Source organism: Drosophila sechellia, chromosome X (genome assembly GCF_004382195.2).
Source record: "Drosophila sechellia strain sech25 chromosome X, ASM438219v1, whole genome shotgun sequence".
NCBI lineage: Eukaryota > Metazoa > Arthropoda > Insecta > Diptera > Drosophilidae > Drosophila > Drosophila sechellia.
The window spans coordinates 7,956,688-7,974,778 of record NC_045954.1 but is presented as its reverse complement, the minus strand read 5'-3'; the positions used below and the strand labels follow the sequence as shown (position 1 = coordinate 7,974,778).

Genomic DNA, 18,091 nt, shown 5'->3' with positions numbered 1-18,091 from the left:
CTTAAATGGTTGACTTTAACTTTTAGCATTGAGTCTTTATGTACAAGTAAAAGTTTATCAAGTTATTAGTATTTTAAATCAAAAAAGCAAGGCAAATTGATCTGGTTTCCATTGTCTTACAGCATTTTAAATAAGCTACTTTCTGGGCGCACTGTGTCGATGCAAATTGGCAGCTTCTGTCGATGGCAGGCATCTTCGGGGCTTTCAATTTTGGCCCAGGTGGCGTACACAGTTTGGCAGCCACTGGCCGGGTGTCGGGTGGGCGTTGACAGCCTCTTTTATTATTTCAAAAAGTTATCCGCACAAAGAGACTTTTTTGAGGAGCTTAGGCGAAGTAGAGGTAATAGGTATAGGCCAACTTGAAAATGGTATGCTCGTCGAAAACTTTGTTATAACTTTGCACTTTTGCGTGGCTCTTTCATTATGCAAGGTGGCTAGGAGCAGTGACTGGTTTGAAGGCAATTTGTGCCTTAATTTGTTCGGCTTTCGGATTATGGGCTTTGCTCGTGGATGGAAAAGGGATGTGGATGTAGATGTGGATGTGGATGTGGATGTAGGTGTGGGCCAAGTCGGCTGGCTAATTGCAAAAAGCTCAAAGTGGATTTAATGCCGGACCAGCCTAGAAGTATGCACTGCCATTCAGCTCCCAATTCCCAACCCAACCCAACCCAGCCCCCAATCGCTTTATCGCCCTTCTCCAGGCGCTGATGCGACAAAAGCAATTTCAGCCGCAGCCTGGCAACGACATTGGGTGCAGTCTTAACCCCATCTTCATCACCATCGCCATCACCAGCTCCATCTCCAGCTTCCCCTTCTGGGGAATCCCAATCCCTTGGGTAATGATGAACGTCAGTGGCAGTAGCTCCAATACGTGACCCACAAACAGATTCGCACAGAGCAAAAACAAAACACATCCCTTTGGGGATTTTTCAGATCAAAAGGGACATATATGTAAATGCACATATGACAAATGGTAAATGCATTAGCTTAAGCCAGATTTTGTTATAAATTAATTTGTATTATTAACAACATGTTATTTCTTGCTGTTTCTGCTAAAGTTGACTGAATATGTGCTAGAAATTCTAATGGAAAACCAGTTTTTCCTTGTGCAACCCAAAACTCCACTTCATCTGCAACTTAAGCACTTCCTACTCATTTTAATAGCGGAATTCAGTTCCGTTCCGTTCAGCTTTCCCATCGATATGGTCTGTGTCACACAATGGCTGTGGAGGGCATTAAAAACCGATTTCTGTAGAATGCAACGACGATGGCCAAGATGGCTCCCTTATGGTCAAGAACAGGAAGATGGGTTGCGATGGCGATGGCGATGGCGATGTCGTTGGCGCTGAGTGGAGAGAATGTGAATCCAACACGAGGCAACGGGCGAGACAATTCAATTTGCGTAACAGCAGAGGACCAGTAATGGCAGGAGAACCAACTGGTGGCGGCGGGGGTGCTCCCATTGGGGAGGCGGCGGCACTGCGAGATTGGAGTCAAGTCAACGGGCAGTGCAAATGAGTCAAACAGACGAGAAGAAAGGACCAATGGACAGGGGTGCGGGGTGCGGGTTGCGGGGTGCGGCAGAGAGCGGACCATAAACGAATTAAAATGCCTTTGGCTCTGACGTCAAGTACCGACCAAGGCCAGTCGTCTAGTTGCAGCAGCAACATTGCAACAGCAGCAGCAGGAGCAGCAGCAGCAGCAACAGCAACAGCTGGTTAGCTGGTCAGCTGGTCAGGTCAGCCCATTCCTATTTTTATCCGCCTCATCAATCTGTCGACCTCCGAGGAGCTTTTATCTGAAGTTTCCTCCCTTTGGCAGATGTTCGATTAGGAACGCACAAATTGGGCACAGCGGAGTTCTCCTTTTCTAGTCTTAAACACACTTTACACTTCACTTGGGATAGCCGTTTAATGTTAAGAGTATCATCAAAATACAAAATATTATAAAATTCCCTAACGATTAACACCATACGATTCAATTCAATTCAATTATGTCCTGTATACACACACATCAATGCTGTTGACCAACTAAATTAGTGAGATGGCTAGTACGAGTGGCATATCAATCGGCTTGCTGGCCGTCATATCCCTATTTTGCCAGCAATTAGCAGCGACCATAGCCGGCAGCTATCTGTCATGCATCTGATTGTCACCCCGACATGCTCCATCTAATGACCGCACCGGTGCTTGCATCCGCATCCGCATCCGCATCCACATCCACACTCGCACTCGCACTCCCAATTCCAATCCCAATTCCAATCCCAATCCCAATCCCAATCCTCAATCCTCAATCTTCAATCCCATTGCCATTCCAAACGCCCCATTCGTATCTGTATCTGTATCTGTATCGCTATCGGTATTCGTATCTCTACTCCATCTGTATCTGTGTCATAACAAGCCGAGCACTGCGAGATGCCCACAAATAACCCCCATTGCCCCACTTCAAACACAGCAAGCCCCCCTCTTGATGGGATCATCAATAACCCGGCGGGGCGATAGAGGGTTAAATGGGGGTGGGTGGGCGTTTGGTGGTCAGTGAATGGCATCGACGCAGCTGTCAAAGTGGGCAATGCAATCCATACATCGATGACAAGCCAATGGCATTTTGCATCGACCTTGTCTTTTTGCCAATCGTAAAAATATTCAAAAACATTCCTCTGTCAGCAACTAAATCATCAATCAATATTTTATACTACACAGTATTAAAATGCTTAAAAATAGTTGAAAATTAAAGTCAAATGTATGGAGAAGTGTACTATTACTTAAATTTATAGAATTGATTATTCATAACTATTTAACATTAATTGAAAATAGTTAATCCTGCACACTTTTTTTTGCAGTGCACATTGCCGCAGGTTAAGGATGGCAATTAGCCATGATGGAGGGCGGTCGGAAAAGGAGGCGTGGCAGCGGGACAGCGATGAAAGGAGACAGATAAACGCAAACAACACATGGGGGAAACCATTAAATGTATTTTGCATTTCCAGCTGTCCATCGGTGTGTGTGTGTGTGTGTGTGTGTGTGCGTATCTGCATCGTATGTGTGTGCCACTGCAAGTGTGTAGTGGTGTGTGTATGAGCAACTGACCAGAAGAGCAACACACATTGTTGTTGCTGCAGCACGACGGCAACATGCGACATGTTAATTGTTTACGACCAGCAAGCGAGCACGAGACAAAAGTGCGGGGGGTTAGGGGTTAATAAACAATTGCGGACAATGGAATAGCATTCAGTTACCTGGGGGAATATTCATAAAATGTACAACTTAAAGTAGATCTTAAATTTCTTAGAAAATGTATTTGCCTCATTTGTTTCAAGTCAGCACAAAGTTTTAAATATCATTCATAACAGAAACTTATTTATGTTTTGTTTAGATTACTCACTTTAATTATTGTTATCTAAACCTTAGATGTAGTGCTATTACTTCTGCCGCACTTGCGTTCCACACTATATGATATGACAACAGGTGGACGGAGGGATATCCCCTACAGACCGATATAGCCAGCGATTTTGGGAGGGTTCATGCTTGATGGCTTGTGGCAACAAGTGGCTGGAACAGGTGCAGTCCGACCATTGGACATCGGACAACGGACAACGGACATGGGGGATCGGGAAGCGAGTATCGTGATTCCGGAGCTGGGAATTACCGGAGGGGCGGCACCGGAAGAGGCTTATTTGCAGCGGAAGTGGCAGCCATGAGTCACCCGTTTGCATCGCATTCCAGACCACAATCCCCCATTTACCATTTTCCACTTTACCATTTTACCATTCAACATTTACAATTGCCCCTCAGGTAAAACCTCCTCAATTCGACCAGAATTTGTGGGTGTGACCCTGGCCAGACCCCGAACTCAGCTCAATTTGATACAGAACTCAGAACTCAGAACTGAGAACGTAAAACTCTCGGCTCCAAACTGGAAATGAAACTCAAACTGAGAGGAGATCGTAATGGATTGCGGTTGTGTTTGGATGTGGTTCCAGGAAAAGTGTTGGGTAAGCAGAAGCGGCGATGTAAACGTGGGCGGAGGGGGGTTCCTTACAAGCGGGAAGGTACTATATACTATATATATACATATATATCTGAAGCTGAAGCTGGCATTCCATTTGAATTATTCATTGCCAAGGCAGCCACATGGGATTGAAAGGGGAAATGGAAGTGGCAATAGCAATTGGAGCTGGTTTAATTGCCGAGCAAACCAAAAGCTGGAGTAATGCCATAACGGAGAAAAATATCACTTAACTAGTGCATTTTGTCTAAAATAAATTATATTCATACAAATATTGTTGTATATTGTTGTATATGCACTATGATATGCTTTTTGTGGCAAGCAACATTTATAATTCACAACTTGGTAACAAGTTTTTCTCAGTGCTAACTCAACTCATGGGAAATTTTGCAATCGAAATCGCAATCACATCATCGATATCGCTCAATTGAACACTCGATTCGCCACTCCAATTTGCTCCCCTCCTTCCACTCCTGCGCAACAAAAGTTTTCCTGGAAATGCCAGTGTAAAAATTCATAAGCAAATATAGTGGTCAGGTTGGGAAATTTCTTAAGAATTAATTAAAACCCAAACACAAAGGCAGTCAAGGTGAAAAGCTCTTTTCGCCCCACAAAAAACGGGGGGTGGCTGTGACTGTGAATGCAATATATTTATAGGTATACAGACATATATATACATATATATATATACCCTTTTAGATACTCAAGCGAAAAGCTAAAATTTCGTTTTCAATTTGGCGAGAGGTGTGGCTAATGTGGGCGTTCAATTAAAGTTCAGTCGAACTCATTTTGCCATTTGGCAAATTGAAATGAAACTTAATTGATTGTGGGCTGCAGCACTTGTGCATTGAAGTCCCTACTATCCTACTATGCGTCCTCCTGCCTTCCCGCTCCCGCCATCCCTCTCACCAAGAAGCCATGGAAATTCCAAGTGGCGAAAGAGGTGAGAGCGTCCTGATTGCGTGCACTTGAGGGGGGCATGTGGGGTATGGGTGGTGTGCGTCCTGATTGCACACAGGTAACTCGATGGGAGGGGGGTGGTGTGTGGTGCAAGTTGGTGGGGCTTATGCATTTGGTAGGTGGGCTTCATATTCAGGCTGGATTTTAGCTTGACGTCATTCGGCATTGTTTTCCTTACTCACAAAGCTTCAGCTTAAGTCGAATATAATTTTCAAACATTTATTTTCCATTTATTTTCCAACACTAAAATAATTGGTAAGCCTGCACAATTCATAAGGTTATAATCCATAAAACTGCAGATTACTTAAAAGAGTTCAGCTTAGTTTCGAGTTTGCATTCTTCACCATGGAATATTTAAGTCGAATTAACATTTCCTTTCTATTTTGCTCAATTTAATTTGTTTCCTGTGCCCCGGCCTCATTATCCATAGTTATAGTTTCCGATTTCCAGCTCATCTCTCCCGTCTTCGCTTGCAATTTACCTGGTAAATTATTGCTCAAATTATTGTTCTACCAACTTTGCGCATTTGCGTTGTGGTTTCTGGTCAACATTCTGTTCTGTTCTGTTCCATTCTATTCCTGCGCCCATTCCAATCCGAAAACCACCTTCCGCATGCCAAGACTTTCCACGTCCTCTCCTTGGAGAGTTTTCCCGGGAAATGCTGGTAAATGCGAGCCAAGTGGGGGGTATAATCTGAGTGGGGTGGGGGGTTGGGGTTGGTCTTGTGGGCTGCCTCAACTTCTGAATCCCTTCACCAGTTTATCCGCAGACGAGGTGAGAAACTATTTGCCGCGGAGATTCGTCCAGAAAATTGCTTTTACCCGCACAAACGAAAGCGAATTATGTAATTATGGCATTATAATATCCGAACTATCGGAATGCGGTCTTTAAGCGGGGTGAATTATGTATGACTGCACTTCAGGTTGCGGCGGCGGATCACGAAATATTTGAGTTTCGCCCCTCGTGTTTTGCATACAAAATGTATCTATAAGATACAGCTCAACAGGTCGTGCATATAGATAAATATGTCTATAGATAATACTCGCCCACTCTAGCCAATAGATCATTTGGGTTATGATATGGATAGATTCTAAAATATACCATTGTGTATTTTAACTTTACGATTTGAACAGTTTTGTATGAAACTAAGATCTGGAATTGGGAATTGTTAGGAAAGCGTTTTAATCAAGTTTTTCGTGAATGTGTCTATTGTATTGTTCCCAGCTGTGAACAATGGGCAGTTATAATGGAAGTGTTGATTGTCAAGAACAACAAAAACGACGGATGTCAGTTTAAATACCTGAATGTGTGTGCGAGGAAAGGGTTTTTTTTCATTTTGAAGGAGATGCGAGGTCCAAGGGGCTTTCCCCATTCCCATCTTCGCACACTGGGGAAAACAAAGAAAAACACTCACCATTGCTTTAGGATGCGCATATCTGTAATCCGTTCGATCTCTGTCTCCCTTTCTCTCTTTTTCTGCGTCTTTCCCTCTCTGTGTCTGACTTTCTATTTCAACTTTTTTTGGTTTCTAAATATTGCTTTTTTTTGTTGGTTTATTCTTTTGGTTTACACATTTCTGCTGCCTTCACACGCACGGAACACAAAACAAAATTTGTTTTTAATTAAAGGGAAAATCTTCAAACATCAATTGGTGGTGCGCTTGCGCCATGGCAACAAAAAAAACACGGATTCACAGCAGATATTGGTCAAAGAAAACACTAATTTTATATGTATTGAAAATTAAATAAATCTTTTGTGATTAAATTTGCAACTCAAAAGAACGATTTCTTCGATTGATTTTTAACATTTAAGCCGATATCTACTGCATTCCACTCACTACTCGACTATGTCTGCTTCTATCGTTTCGTTTAACACTTTCGAAAGGTGTCTGCAACTTGCAACAACAACACTACAACTGACCAAGTTGCATGTTGCATGTCCAAAACTCACACACGCATGCACAAATAGTTATTGCCACTTTTCTTTCACTTTGCAGGCGGAAAAAATGGTAAAAAAAAGGTATGCTACGCAAACGGTCTGGCAACATTGGCTAACCGTTTGTTTTGTTGCTGCCGCTGCTGTTTCTTCTTCTTCTTCTGAACGCTTTAATTGGAATTTAATGAGTTAGAACCACTGTACGTTGCTTTTTTGTTGTTGTTGCTGTTGCAAATCGATCGTGCAGCTTAGCTAACGGCAAGTTGCAGTTGCACGTTCTCGTATCGCATCGTATTTAAAACATTGTCGCCGCGCTCTGCGTATTTGTTGTCGTGTGTGTTATCGTTGTTTTTGTTGCACTCTCGCTGTGGCACACACGCGTTTTTACCTCGCGTTACGAACATAGAATGAAAAAACCTGAAAGCCGAGCTGAAAATAAAGCAGAAAATAGCTGGCAGCGCTGCTTTCAAACCAAATCGAGAGAGCGAGAGAGCGCGGCAGAGAGCGTACCTGTTTTTTTCATTTTCAAGCAGCGCAAGTGCAGCGCGCTCAATTGCCCCAGGATATGGATATGTATATGTGTACATTTGTGTGTGTGTGCGATTGTGTGCTCAACTGTTTTTGCGAGTGTGTGTGTGTGCTTGGCTGAGAGGGGAGCAAACAATAGCAAAATATTCAAGTGTGCAAACAGGCGAAGGAGGCACACAGGAATAGAAATAGCACAACTGAAGAGCCGCAAATTAGGGCAATTGCGAATATGGATACCCTACTTGCAGATATTATGGATCACTTCGAACATATATGTATTAAGATCTTTTTTGTGGGATTTCTTATTTCTTATTAACAGCTTTTTTTATAGGTTTTCATTATCAAAAACTGTTCTTAAAATATTCATTTTATATATTTGGATTTTCTTTTCGGTGTATATTGCAAGATAACATCTGAAACATTTTAAAGTGTGAATATATGCGAATACTGAAACGGAAAACCCACGAATTCCACTCTGCAAACCGAATGTTCATGGAATAAAGGGATTGTTGGGAAAAGATCATTTAGTCGGCACTCCCTCGCAAAGTTCGTTAAGCACTTTTGCTTCCTCTTCTCGTTCCTTGTAAGTGAACCTTCCTCAAGAAGAGGAAGAGCTGCTATAGAGCAGGTACAAAAATAACTCGTACTCTTACTCTTCGGCACACACACCACACACACACGCATAGTTACCGTCCATTGTGCCACATAAAAGAACAAAAGTTTTACAGGTGTGTGTGTGGGTACGTGACTCAATGCAGAGGCATGTATGTCGATTCTCTCAGTTTCTCAGAAGATTCAAGAGCCTTGCCCCAAGATTCAGATGGAAATCGAAGCTGGGGCCTCAGGTGAGAATTTATCACTCCCAAAAATTAATCAGTGAGCGAACGGGAGCGGGAGAGAGAGAGCACAATTCAGAGAGAGAAAGTAGGAAACAAATTTCGGGGGAGTATACAGGTAGAAAACTATCCATTATTTACCAAAATAATGAAACCATCAACCCTCTATCTGATAATTTTCCCGCTTTTTTAATGAAACTTAGTACATGTTCTTTACATATATCAAATCCTTAAAGTTAAATTCTTTTAACTTAGATAACTTTATGGCTTATTTATGTATGTGCTGTCAATGAATTGCTTTGAACTAGTGCAGCATGGCTAACAAATTTGCTGTCAATCTTTTGCAGACTTGGTCGATTGCTGACCACATTGATTGCCACAGACACGACCAGCTTAATTTCCTTTTGCCGTTAAGCGATAATTATTTAATTTCCGTTTGAGAGGCACTTGCCACTTGCTACTGGGTCAGCAATTAAAAGTGACTGGGTCAACTAAGACTACACCGGAAAAAAGTCATCGCAATCGATATGCGATAATCAGATCAGGTGTTTCCAAACATAGAATAAACTTTCCTACACATTTTTAGGTGTTTTTAAACAATCAGATATAATCTGTTGTCACCTGTTAGAGTTGAAGTAATTTTTAGTTATTATTTCAAAATTCTTTCAAACATCCCATACTTTTCAAAACACACTTTCGAGTGAGGAGTATGGCCCATCTTTTCGATATTACCTAGTCCCCCCTTTTTGGGCTCAAGTTTCGTTTGTTTTCGTTGCTCTTTCGCTGCCTGGCGATCCCACGAAAAGGCGCAGGCTAATGACGGACGAAGAGCGGGAGGAGGGGCAGGAGGCTGAAGAGCGTGGAATGGGTGGAGAGGGAAGGGAAGGGCCAACAGGTAAACAGCTAAGTATGGAAGAGATTCACAAACACACTAACACTAGCTCACACGCACACACCTACGAACACTCGGCGAACAAAAGCAAAACAAAAACAAGAGGCAAACAAAACGTTGATTGCTTGGCTTACCTGCGAAAGAGAGGGAGAGCAAGAGAGAGAGAGAGTGAGAGAGAGAGAGCGCGAGAGAAAAAAGGGTGGGGAAGAAGAGAAGCTCCAAAGATACTAATACAAAGATACAGCGCCAAGCATCCTCCAAAGCTACAAAGATACAATCGACACACTTGAGCTGAAGTATGAGTGTGTGCCTGGGCATCCACATTTATATGTGCATGTATGTATATATACAGGTATGTATATCCAACCCAGATGCTCAGAGTTATTATAACGGATTTATCTCAAGTTACAAGCTTGTGTGTTTGTGTGCCACACATGGCAACACAAATATGATTTTATTTTTTTATAGTATATTCTCGAACTTTTTCATGCGCTTTGCCTTTTAGTTTTGTTGCCATACAAATAACTCGCAACTCCTTTGGGCTATCGCTTCTTGTTCTTCTTTGGCTACAGTGTTGCCTCGGCAAGTGAACTTCAAGCTCAAGGACATCATATCTATGGTTGTGATTGTCTGATTGAATCCTACGTTCTTCAATACGTTAAATTTAGTGGGTAATTTCCGGGTGTTTAGAATTATAAACTTTCCAAGCTACTTGAAAGTTTGCCATCAAACAACCACTGAATAGGGTACTAACTATTCCAGGCCTAAAAAATTACAATTAGAAAAACTCGACTGTATTTCTAGGGCATTTTTGTTCAGGTTCTTGCTGCATGAAGGCCATTATTTTTGTTGTTGCCAAGGCTGCCTCATAACGACAGGAAATTAATGATTTAATTACATTTTTGGCTAGCCAGCTGAGCAAAGGACGGTGACCAAAGACAGAGACAGAGACAGAAACAGAGATTAGTTAATGGCGGCACCTTTAATTGATTTTCTTTCCCTGGCTCCCATGGGAAAGTGACCAGCTTGATACATAGTAGTGGCTGCCCATCCCCCTTACCCAACCAATTTCCAAAGTCAAGTCCTACCTCAACGAAGACAACGATGAAAAGGCACAGAACAGTACAGCAAACTCGAACGAAAAGAACAACATGCGGACAGCAGTAGAAAAAATGCTGCGCATGCGCGTGCCGAGAATTTTTTAAAAACCAGACCCGATTCCGCGATCCCAAGTCTGAAGGCCTGAGCTCTGAGTTCTGAGCTCTGGGTTCTGAGGTCCCCAAGTCCAAACGTGTAGCCGCAGATCCATAAACATGGCTCGCATGCCAAAGAAGAATCGGGCAGAATTCTCCAGTTGTCTGGACTGGGTGACTCTTCCAGTTTGAGCAGCACTGCTCTTTAATTATAAGGGAAATTCCTTAATTTATCTACTCACATAACGCTAGGCCAAAGTTAAGTTTGTTTTAATTAGGCTCTTATTCGAAGCTTAATATTTGAAAAGTTAATGAATCTGCCACGCAAACGGTAACTCAAGCAATCAAGGTCTAAAAACTGAAAGCGAATCTAAATCAATTTCGGAAAAATCCCACCTCAACTTGACTTTCCCATCTGAGCGAACAAAAAAGTCGAGAAAGAGAAATGTCATCGCACATTGATTGTTGTCCGTCGATGTCCATGTCGATGTCGAGATGAGTGGATATAGCCAGGGGGTACGGATCACATTTGATGGGGGATCCGGGCAAGGGGAGTGCGTAGTACGTACGTATGTACATATGTATGTACGTACATCAGAGTGACAGTTTGGCAGGCAGCACAAATGCACAGCACACAACTACAACTCGTAGATAATGCACATCAAGTGCAATGCGTCGTCGTATCAAGTGTCGTCTACAAAAGGGGTCCTACGTATAAACTGTGGTACTCCAGGTCTTAAGAATGAATATAATTTAACCAATTAACTCACTTAATGTGATTTCATGCTGAAAAACCGGGCTTAATTCCAATTGGTGACACACATTTTTGTGTTACACACAAAATCCATAACCATTAGTCAGAAATATCCAATCTATTCTGCATACTTCACATGAATGGCAGCATAAGCACCCCTTTCAAGCACGCCACTGCCCATCATCCTCATCATCATCAACATCATCATCATGGTCGTCAGCAAAGTTTGTGGGCTGTCAGTGTCTGCAACTGATTAGTCAGCAGGTTTTCAATTGTGGACGTTGGAAGAGGACACCGAGGCCATAGAACGAGTCAGCTGGCATCAGCAGGGGGGTCATCGTGGAGTGACCACAAACTGACCCGCAAAACGGTAAAACAGTAAAACGGCAAAACGGCCAAACGGCGACCCCATCGGCCTAATTGCTATATGCCATATCAATGGCCACCAAACTGTGCAATCGCCATCAAACTGCGGATGCTTTTAGCAGTCGGGAGCGGAAAAATCGATTAAAAATGTATAAAAATTCATCGCCGGGCGAGGAAAATAACTCGTTAATTAATAATGAGCATAAAATGAAAGCGCACGTGCTTAAATGGGGCTTTGTGGAAGTTGTATTATGGGCCAGGGGGGAGGGTGTGTAAAAAAGGATGCTGGGTTGACTTACGCGGATGCGTACAGCGCAGGCCATAAATATACATATTCCAAATTAGGAACCCAAGGAGAGAAAAGTTCCTTCCTATATACTTTGTTCAAAACTTGCACAAGCTTCTCAAATAAGATCTCAAATAAAACAGGTAGAATAATTGTATTATTATCATGGGGGTGCTAATCACTTTTCCGCTGCTGTCTGCGAATAGTTTGTCGCTGAAGGCGAAATCACAACAGGTTCGTTTGGCAAGGACGAACGAGAGGGAGGGGCTGAAACGAGAGGGACGGAGTGCGAGCACTGGGAAAAATGTGTGAAAAATGTCAGCGATGGCCAAAGGCGGAGCTCGAACAAGGATGCAAATGCGGATGCGGATGCGGATGCGGATGCGGATGCGGATGCGAATGCGGATGGGAATAAGGATGCAGGGCGAAGCTGCTGCGATCCAGCCAGGTGGAAAACCCAGCGAGCAGAGCGACTAAATAAATAAGCAGTCATAAAAACTCAGCTCGTGCAGTGTGTCAGTGCATTTGGGTGTGCATTTGTGTGTGTGTGCGTGTGTGTGGGCCACATGTTGGGTATTTCCGCAGCGCGAAAAATTCCATTCAAGCCGGAGGGCCATCGCTGTGGACCAGTAGCTACCATAGTTGGTAAAAAAAAGGAAGTAAAAGGGAGGAGAGCGCTGAGGAGCCGTAATAAATGCTTCATAAAATGCAAACACAGACACACAAACACGCTCGCAGTGTTGGTCAAATAAATCAGCTGACAAACAAACGAAAAACAAGACAGTTTGACAAGCACTGCTACCGCAAAGCGCCTGCAGGTTAGACTACACATTATTCGACTTACCGCGAGATCATTTAGCAAGGACACAGTGACACCCTACACTCGCTGCCACTTATTGTCATTAATACACTAACTTATACTAATTATAAACTTATAAATATAATAAATGGATGTTGTAAGAACTCACCCTCTGGGATCCTGCCGCAAACTCTGATCGCCCAGTAAAAGTTCAGTTCTTCCAATTGATATGCTACTTGTGGGACTGTTCTGTTGCTGCTGCTGCTGAAGTTGCAACTGCTGCTGTTGCTGCAACTCGTAGGCGGCACTCAGCAACTGATGCTGCTGCTGCTGTGATCTGTTGCTGCTGCTCGCGATCGCTGCTGCTGATGCACTCGTGCTGTATGAATGCACATCACTGGCTTGATGGACTATGACGTCTTCTAGTAACTGTGGAGTGGTAAAAAGCAGTTAAATTAGATGATGAAAATCATGTGTATAGAATATTCACAAATCGAAAGGAATACAACTCAATCGCCGGCAAATGCTGGCTCAAAACAAGTCAACCATTTCAGATAATAAATCCAATTATAAGCCCAATTAAATAAATTCTTGAACAACTTCGAAATCAATTCGTAATTCACTTGCATACACTCAAGGAAATTCAACAGAAGCTGAAACCAAATGAATTCCTCAATTTAAAATGTAATGGAAATCAATCAATTGCTGTCAAACAGGAAACTCAATATTCCACAAAAAAACCAAAGAATAAAAACCAAATACACACAAATGGATGGTGCGACACCTGTAATTCAAATATATCACCTCTCTTCTCGGTGGATACAGATTGTTCGATATCAGTAGATCACAATTCTTCATCAGAGATGCCGTTGTCTGTGCCGCTGCCATTGAATTATTGCTATTATTGTTGTTGCTTAAAAGTAAATGTTGCTGCTGCTGCTGCTGCTGCTGTTGCTGCTGTGTTGCATTATTGTTGCTCGAGTGGAGCTGCAATTCGGCAAAGGCCTGCTGCAGTTGCCCACTGGATATGGCCGTGGAGTACTCCGTTTTGGGCGTGGTGGTGCCATGCAGATGCCGCTCCACCATCACCACCGCCGATGATGATGACGACGAGGGTGGCGCTGCATCCACATCCACATGCTGCGAATGAAGCTGCTGTGCCATCAGCGGCGATGTGGATGTCTGGGCATCCACGAAACTGGGATTGACAGGACCTCCGAGCTGCAGTGGCGCCGGTGCTGTGGCTCGATTCAGTTGGCTCGTCGTTGTTGGGTGGTTGTGGTGGTGCACCTGCTGCTGCTGCTGTTGCTGCTGCCTCTGTTGGTAAATCGCCGCCGTGGTGGCCAATGATGCAGCTGCCGCTGGCAATGCGGTCGTCGCCGGCAATGTTGTCGTCGGCAACTGGGCATGCTTGTTGTTGTAGCTTATATAGGTTATGCCACAATAGTTGGCCCCATCCACATCGTCATCATCGTCCAGATCCTCGTTGTCCACCTCCTCGGCCAGATGTTGCAAGCTGCTGGCCAGCAGGGATTTGGCCTGCAGTGGCTTCCCCGCCGCCGCCGCTGCCGCAAGCTGCTGCTGCAACTGTTGCAACTGCTGCTGCTGCGCCTGACTGGTCTGGTAGATGTGCCCCGTGGCACTGCTGGTCGACTGGCTGCTGGTGGTGCTGGTCGTGCCGAGGCTGCTGGTGCTATTGCCAATGCAATTGGCCGTCTGTTTCAGGGCCGCCGACGTGGTGCTATTCGCATTGCGATCCGCTGCAGTGGCCGCTGCCACAGCGGCGCTGACCAGCGCCGATGCACCGTGCTCGATCTGGGCCACCACCGTGGTGGTGTGGGAGGATGCCGTCGGCACGGTGGTGGTGGCCGTCGCCAGCGATGGTGCGCTGATCGGACCGCCGGCGGTGGCCGTCGTCATTGTGGAACTGCTGCAGGTGATCTGGTTGCTCGTGAAGGACGTCACATAGATCGGCGTCGATTCGTTCAGGAAGCTGAGGTCCTGGCGCTGACTGGTCGCCGTGCCGCTCTTCGTTTGCTGCAGCTGTTCCAATCGTTCCAAAAGTGTGAAAGATTCAGAAGGTGAAGGTTTAAGCACAGGAATCACACTATTTCCCCTCCTCAAGAGTTAAACAAAAGGTAAAATATATGAAATTGTTATTCTACATTAAAGATCACCATAAAACAATGAGAAAAACGCCCGCCCACTTGAAATAAATTCATTTTTCAACGTGCCATGGATATTTACTCGTTGAACACTGTCAAACATTTGAGTACACGTGTTGCACTTCATGCGACTATTATGATAACCATTTTATTGAGTGCACCAGCACACATTGTCAAACCATCATCTAAATTTCTGTTTGCACTTTTCATTGTCGCAGCACAAACACCGAACACCAAAAAATGAGTAAGAGCTGAAAACTGTCATCGTTTAACACCGCTGACAGGCTTCGTTTCGCATATATGTACGTGTTATAGTATGCAAATCAATCAAATTCCATTAAAATAAAGCTAATCAAGTAACGCCCCTCCACTGCCACGCCCACGCTGAAGTCGTGGTTCTGTGTATTGATGCTGTTCCCCTAATGAAATATGAATTATTAATGCGACGAACACATAATGGATGTGGCTGGGCGGCATGTGTGTGGGTGTGTCTGCGTCTGGGTTATGTTTGTATTTCATTCCTTTCTTGTGGGTTTTTTTTTATTTTTTTTATTTTTTTTATTTTTTATTTTTTTTTATTATACGACCCACCAAAAAACCCACTGGAACTGCACCCCACAATCTACAACGCATTCAGTGCCTGTCAATTAGGACGCATTTAGGTCTCGGCACATATATTCCACATACTATATCCTAGCCAATCCAATTGGCCTTAACCTTCTTCGGCAGGTTAAGTCGCGCCCTTACTCGTATGCCAATGGCTATGGCTAAGTGTCAGCATATAAAAAAAAAAAAAAAGTGAAAATAAATGAACAAGTTGAATTATGGGGCTCTTTTGATGCAATTACCTGAGGATGAGACGGCTAAGTTGATGGGGGGTTAGGAGAATGAAAATATATATGTATATATATACGAAAAAAAAAAAAAACGAACGACCGAGTAGGGGAATCTCCGTGCTTAACGCCTGCGGCACATTCTCACTTCACTCCCTATGGCTTACCATATATGTATATCTATATAATTCTTTTTTCTTTTCTTTTTTTTCAAGCCACCCATACGCCGTGAGCGTATTTTTTGTTCGCATTTTATCGGATTATTGACAGCCAAGTCGGTTTGTCAGTCTACCGCATCGGCTTGTGGATTCTCTCGATGGCGGAGTGAAGTGTCGTTGTCGTGGCTTCGGTCGCAGCTTCAGCTAGCTCCCAGTTCGCACATATAAACCATTTGCCATCCCGCCCGCCATCCCACAAAAATCCACCTACGCACTTCAACACTTAACGGATAAATCGATGCATGTACAAGTGTACACGGCGGGAAAATAGTAGTCACAATTTAAGTTCTAAAGTATGCTAGACTAGCACTTATTTCCCACTGTGTATGTAGTATATTCTTTCGAATGATTATTATAATTGTTAGAGCTATTGTTGCTTTCGCTCAGTGTACTCATATGCATATTCACGTTTGTTTGTGTATGCAAAATCATTTGTTCGGTTGGTCTGGCAACAAACGATTGACTCACTGCCCCGCAGCGCCACTCTAGCGCATCCTAGACAAAAAAGTACCCACTGCCACTGCCACCCACTCCAGTTGGAGTAACCCAATCCAATCCAAACTGAACGCAGCCCAGCCCAGCCCAGCGCAATCCAGATCCCCAGATTCGTAGCAAAACCTAACCAAACCAAAACGAACCGAACCGCACCTGACCCCCATTCCATGCGACGTCCGGAAAGCTGAAAGCAATTGTTGGAGCGTTCAACTGTGATGACGATGATGACAAAAGCACTTGATGCGCTTAAAATTGCTGGAAGCACGAGGGGATCGGCATTGGGGGTTCCAGCGAATTCCGGTGGATATCGGGGGGATGCCGGGTAACACCGGGTTATTCGGGTTTGGCGCAGCTCTCGATGCGGTTAATGCGTGGAATACCATCCAATCCATCGCAATGAGAGCCACTCGAACTCCGCGATTTTCCATTTGCCCATTCGAATCGAGTGACCAAATTATTGGGCACAACAATGCACTCAATTCAATCACTTTGGAACCCTTGACAAGAGAATTCCGCCCTTGTTTTTTTTTTTTTTTTTTGTAATGATTTGATTTTTGAAATAATACTGAAAATACCGAGGTGTGTTCATTGTTGTAAGCATATACTGAATTAAATGCAAAAATGAATGCCATTTGTAATTTGGGGATTCATCCCAATAAGAAAAGAAAACTCATATATTACTAAGTCAAAGGAAAATAGTTGCAGTTATTTAAATGCGGTGAATATACAAATCAATGAAAGCCAATTGTTTAAATGCAATCGAAGTTATTTGCATGCAAATGATTCGCAATAAGTCATTTCATTCAGCGCGATCTTTTGTGCTTAAACTGTAAACGCAACGAAACTGTTAATACGCACAATGAATAGCTAATGAATTTATTCACTGACCCACAGATTCAAAAAGTACACGGGAAAAAATGGTGCACAACATTTATATGTTATGAAAAAATAAAAGTTCAAATTACTAAAAAAATTCTTGTATTTTTAATGTACTCATTCAACTGATTTGAAACCACTCTATAGATATATAGTGACGTATTCACGCCAACTCATTACGATAAACAGTTAAACAGCAGTTTCGTCTGCTCTTTCTGAGTCTCTTCTCAACGTAAACATCCAAGAACATCTCCCAAGATTAAACTAACATAATATGATTTTATCAGTTGCTGATCACCGTTTAAAGCTATTTTCTGCGTTATCTACGTGCCGATCGTCACGTAGTCCACTTCACAACCTTGGGAGATATTCCGTTTTTCCTATTCTTTATTTCTGTAACCCATATAGGCCCCTCCTCAATCTTACACACATTCGAAGTTAGTCTTAAGCTGGAAGTTATACTGTATAGTTCAAAAAGTCTTAAACCGATAATTAATAAACGAAAAACGAATTTATTCAATGTTTAATTTATTTCGGAGTTGATCCTAGTTTAAATACGGATCATTTGTTCGGCTTCAAAAATAAAAACTATTTAACTTTCAGCGTTGATCTTAGTTTAAAACGGATCATTTGTTCGGCTCAATAAAACTATTTAACTGGCGCAGTCGGTAGGATAACTCAAAGATTGCTTGATGCGAAAATATAAAATTTTTAATTCCTGTAATCTGTGTTATCCGCCAAAGAACTTACGTAAAGTTACTGTGAAAGTGAAGTGTTGGCAATTAATACGCCTACACTTAAAGAACAGTGAGACACATCTGTTTAAAGAACAGTGAACTTCCAACATTTACCGGAGCTATAAATCCAGAAATTTTTTTTGGTTACTCCGAACAAGTGAATTGCTGGAAAATAAAAAATAAAAAAAAAGAACCTAAAACTAAATATAT

The 18,091-nt window shown here is 43.0% G+C and overlaps 1 protein-coding gene across 9 annotated transcripts in view; it reads right to left on the bottom strand.

Annotated features, from left to right (window-relative positions):
• The window catches only part of LOC6620189 (MAGUK p55 subfamily member 7), a 64,320-nt gene that overhangs the window by 16,821 nt on the left and 29,408 nt on the right, over positions 1–18,091 (bottom strand). For 4 of the 9 annotated variants that reach the window (XM_032726616.1, XM_032726617.1, XM_032726621.1 and 1 more), the window contains one exon: positions 12,727–12,986. In XM_032726616.1, the coding sequence (XP_032582507.1) occupies positions 12,727–12,986 (260 nt within the window). Of the gene's footprint in view, positions 1–6,382; positions 6,563–12,726; positions 12,987–13,361; positions 14,601–18,091 lie in introns of those variants that run through there. The other 5 variants (XM_032726626.1, XM_032726627.1, XM_032726619.1 and 2 more) reach the window with 4 other exon arrangements.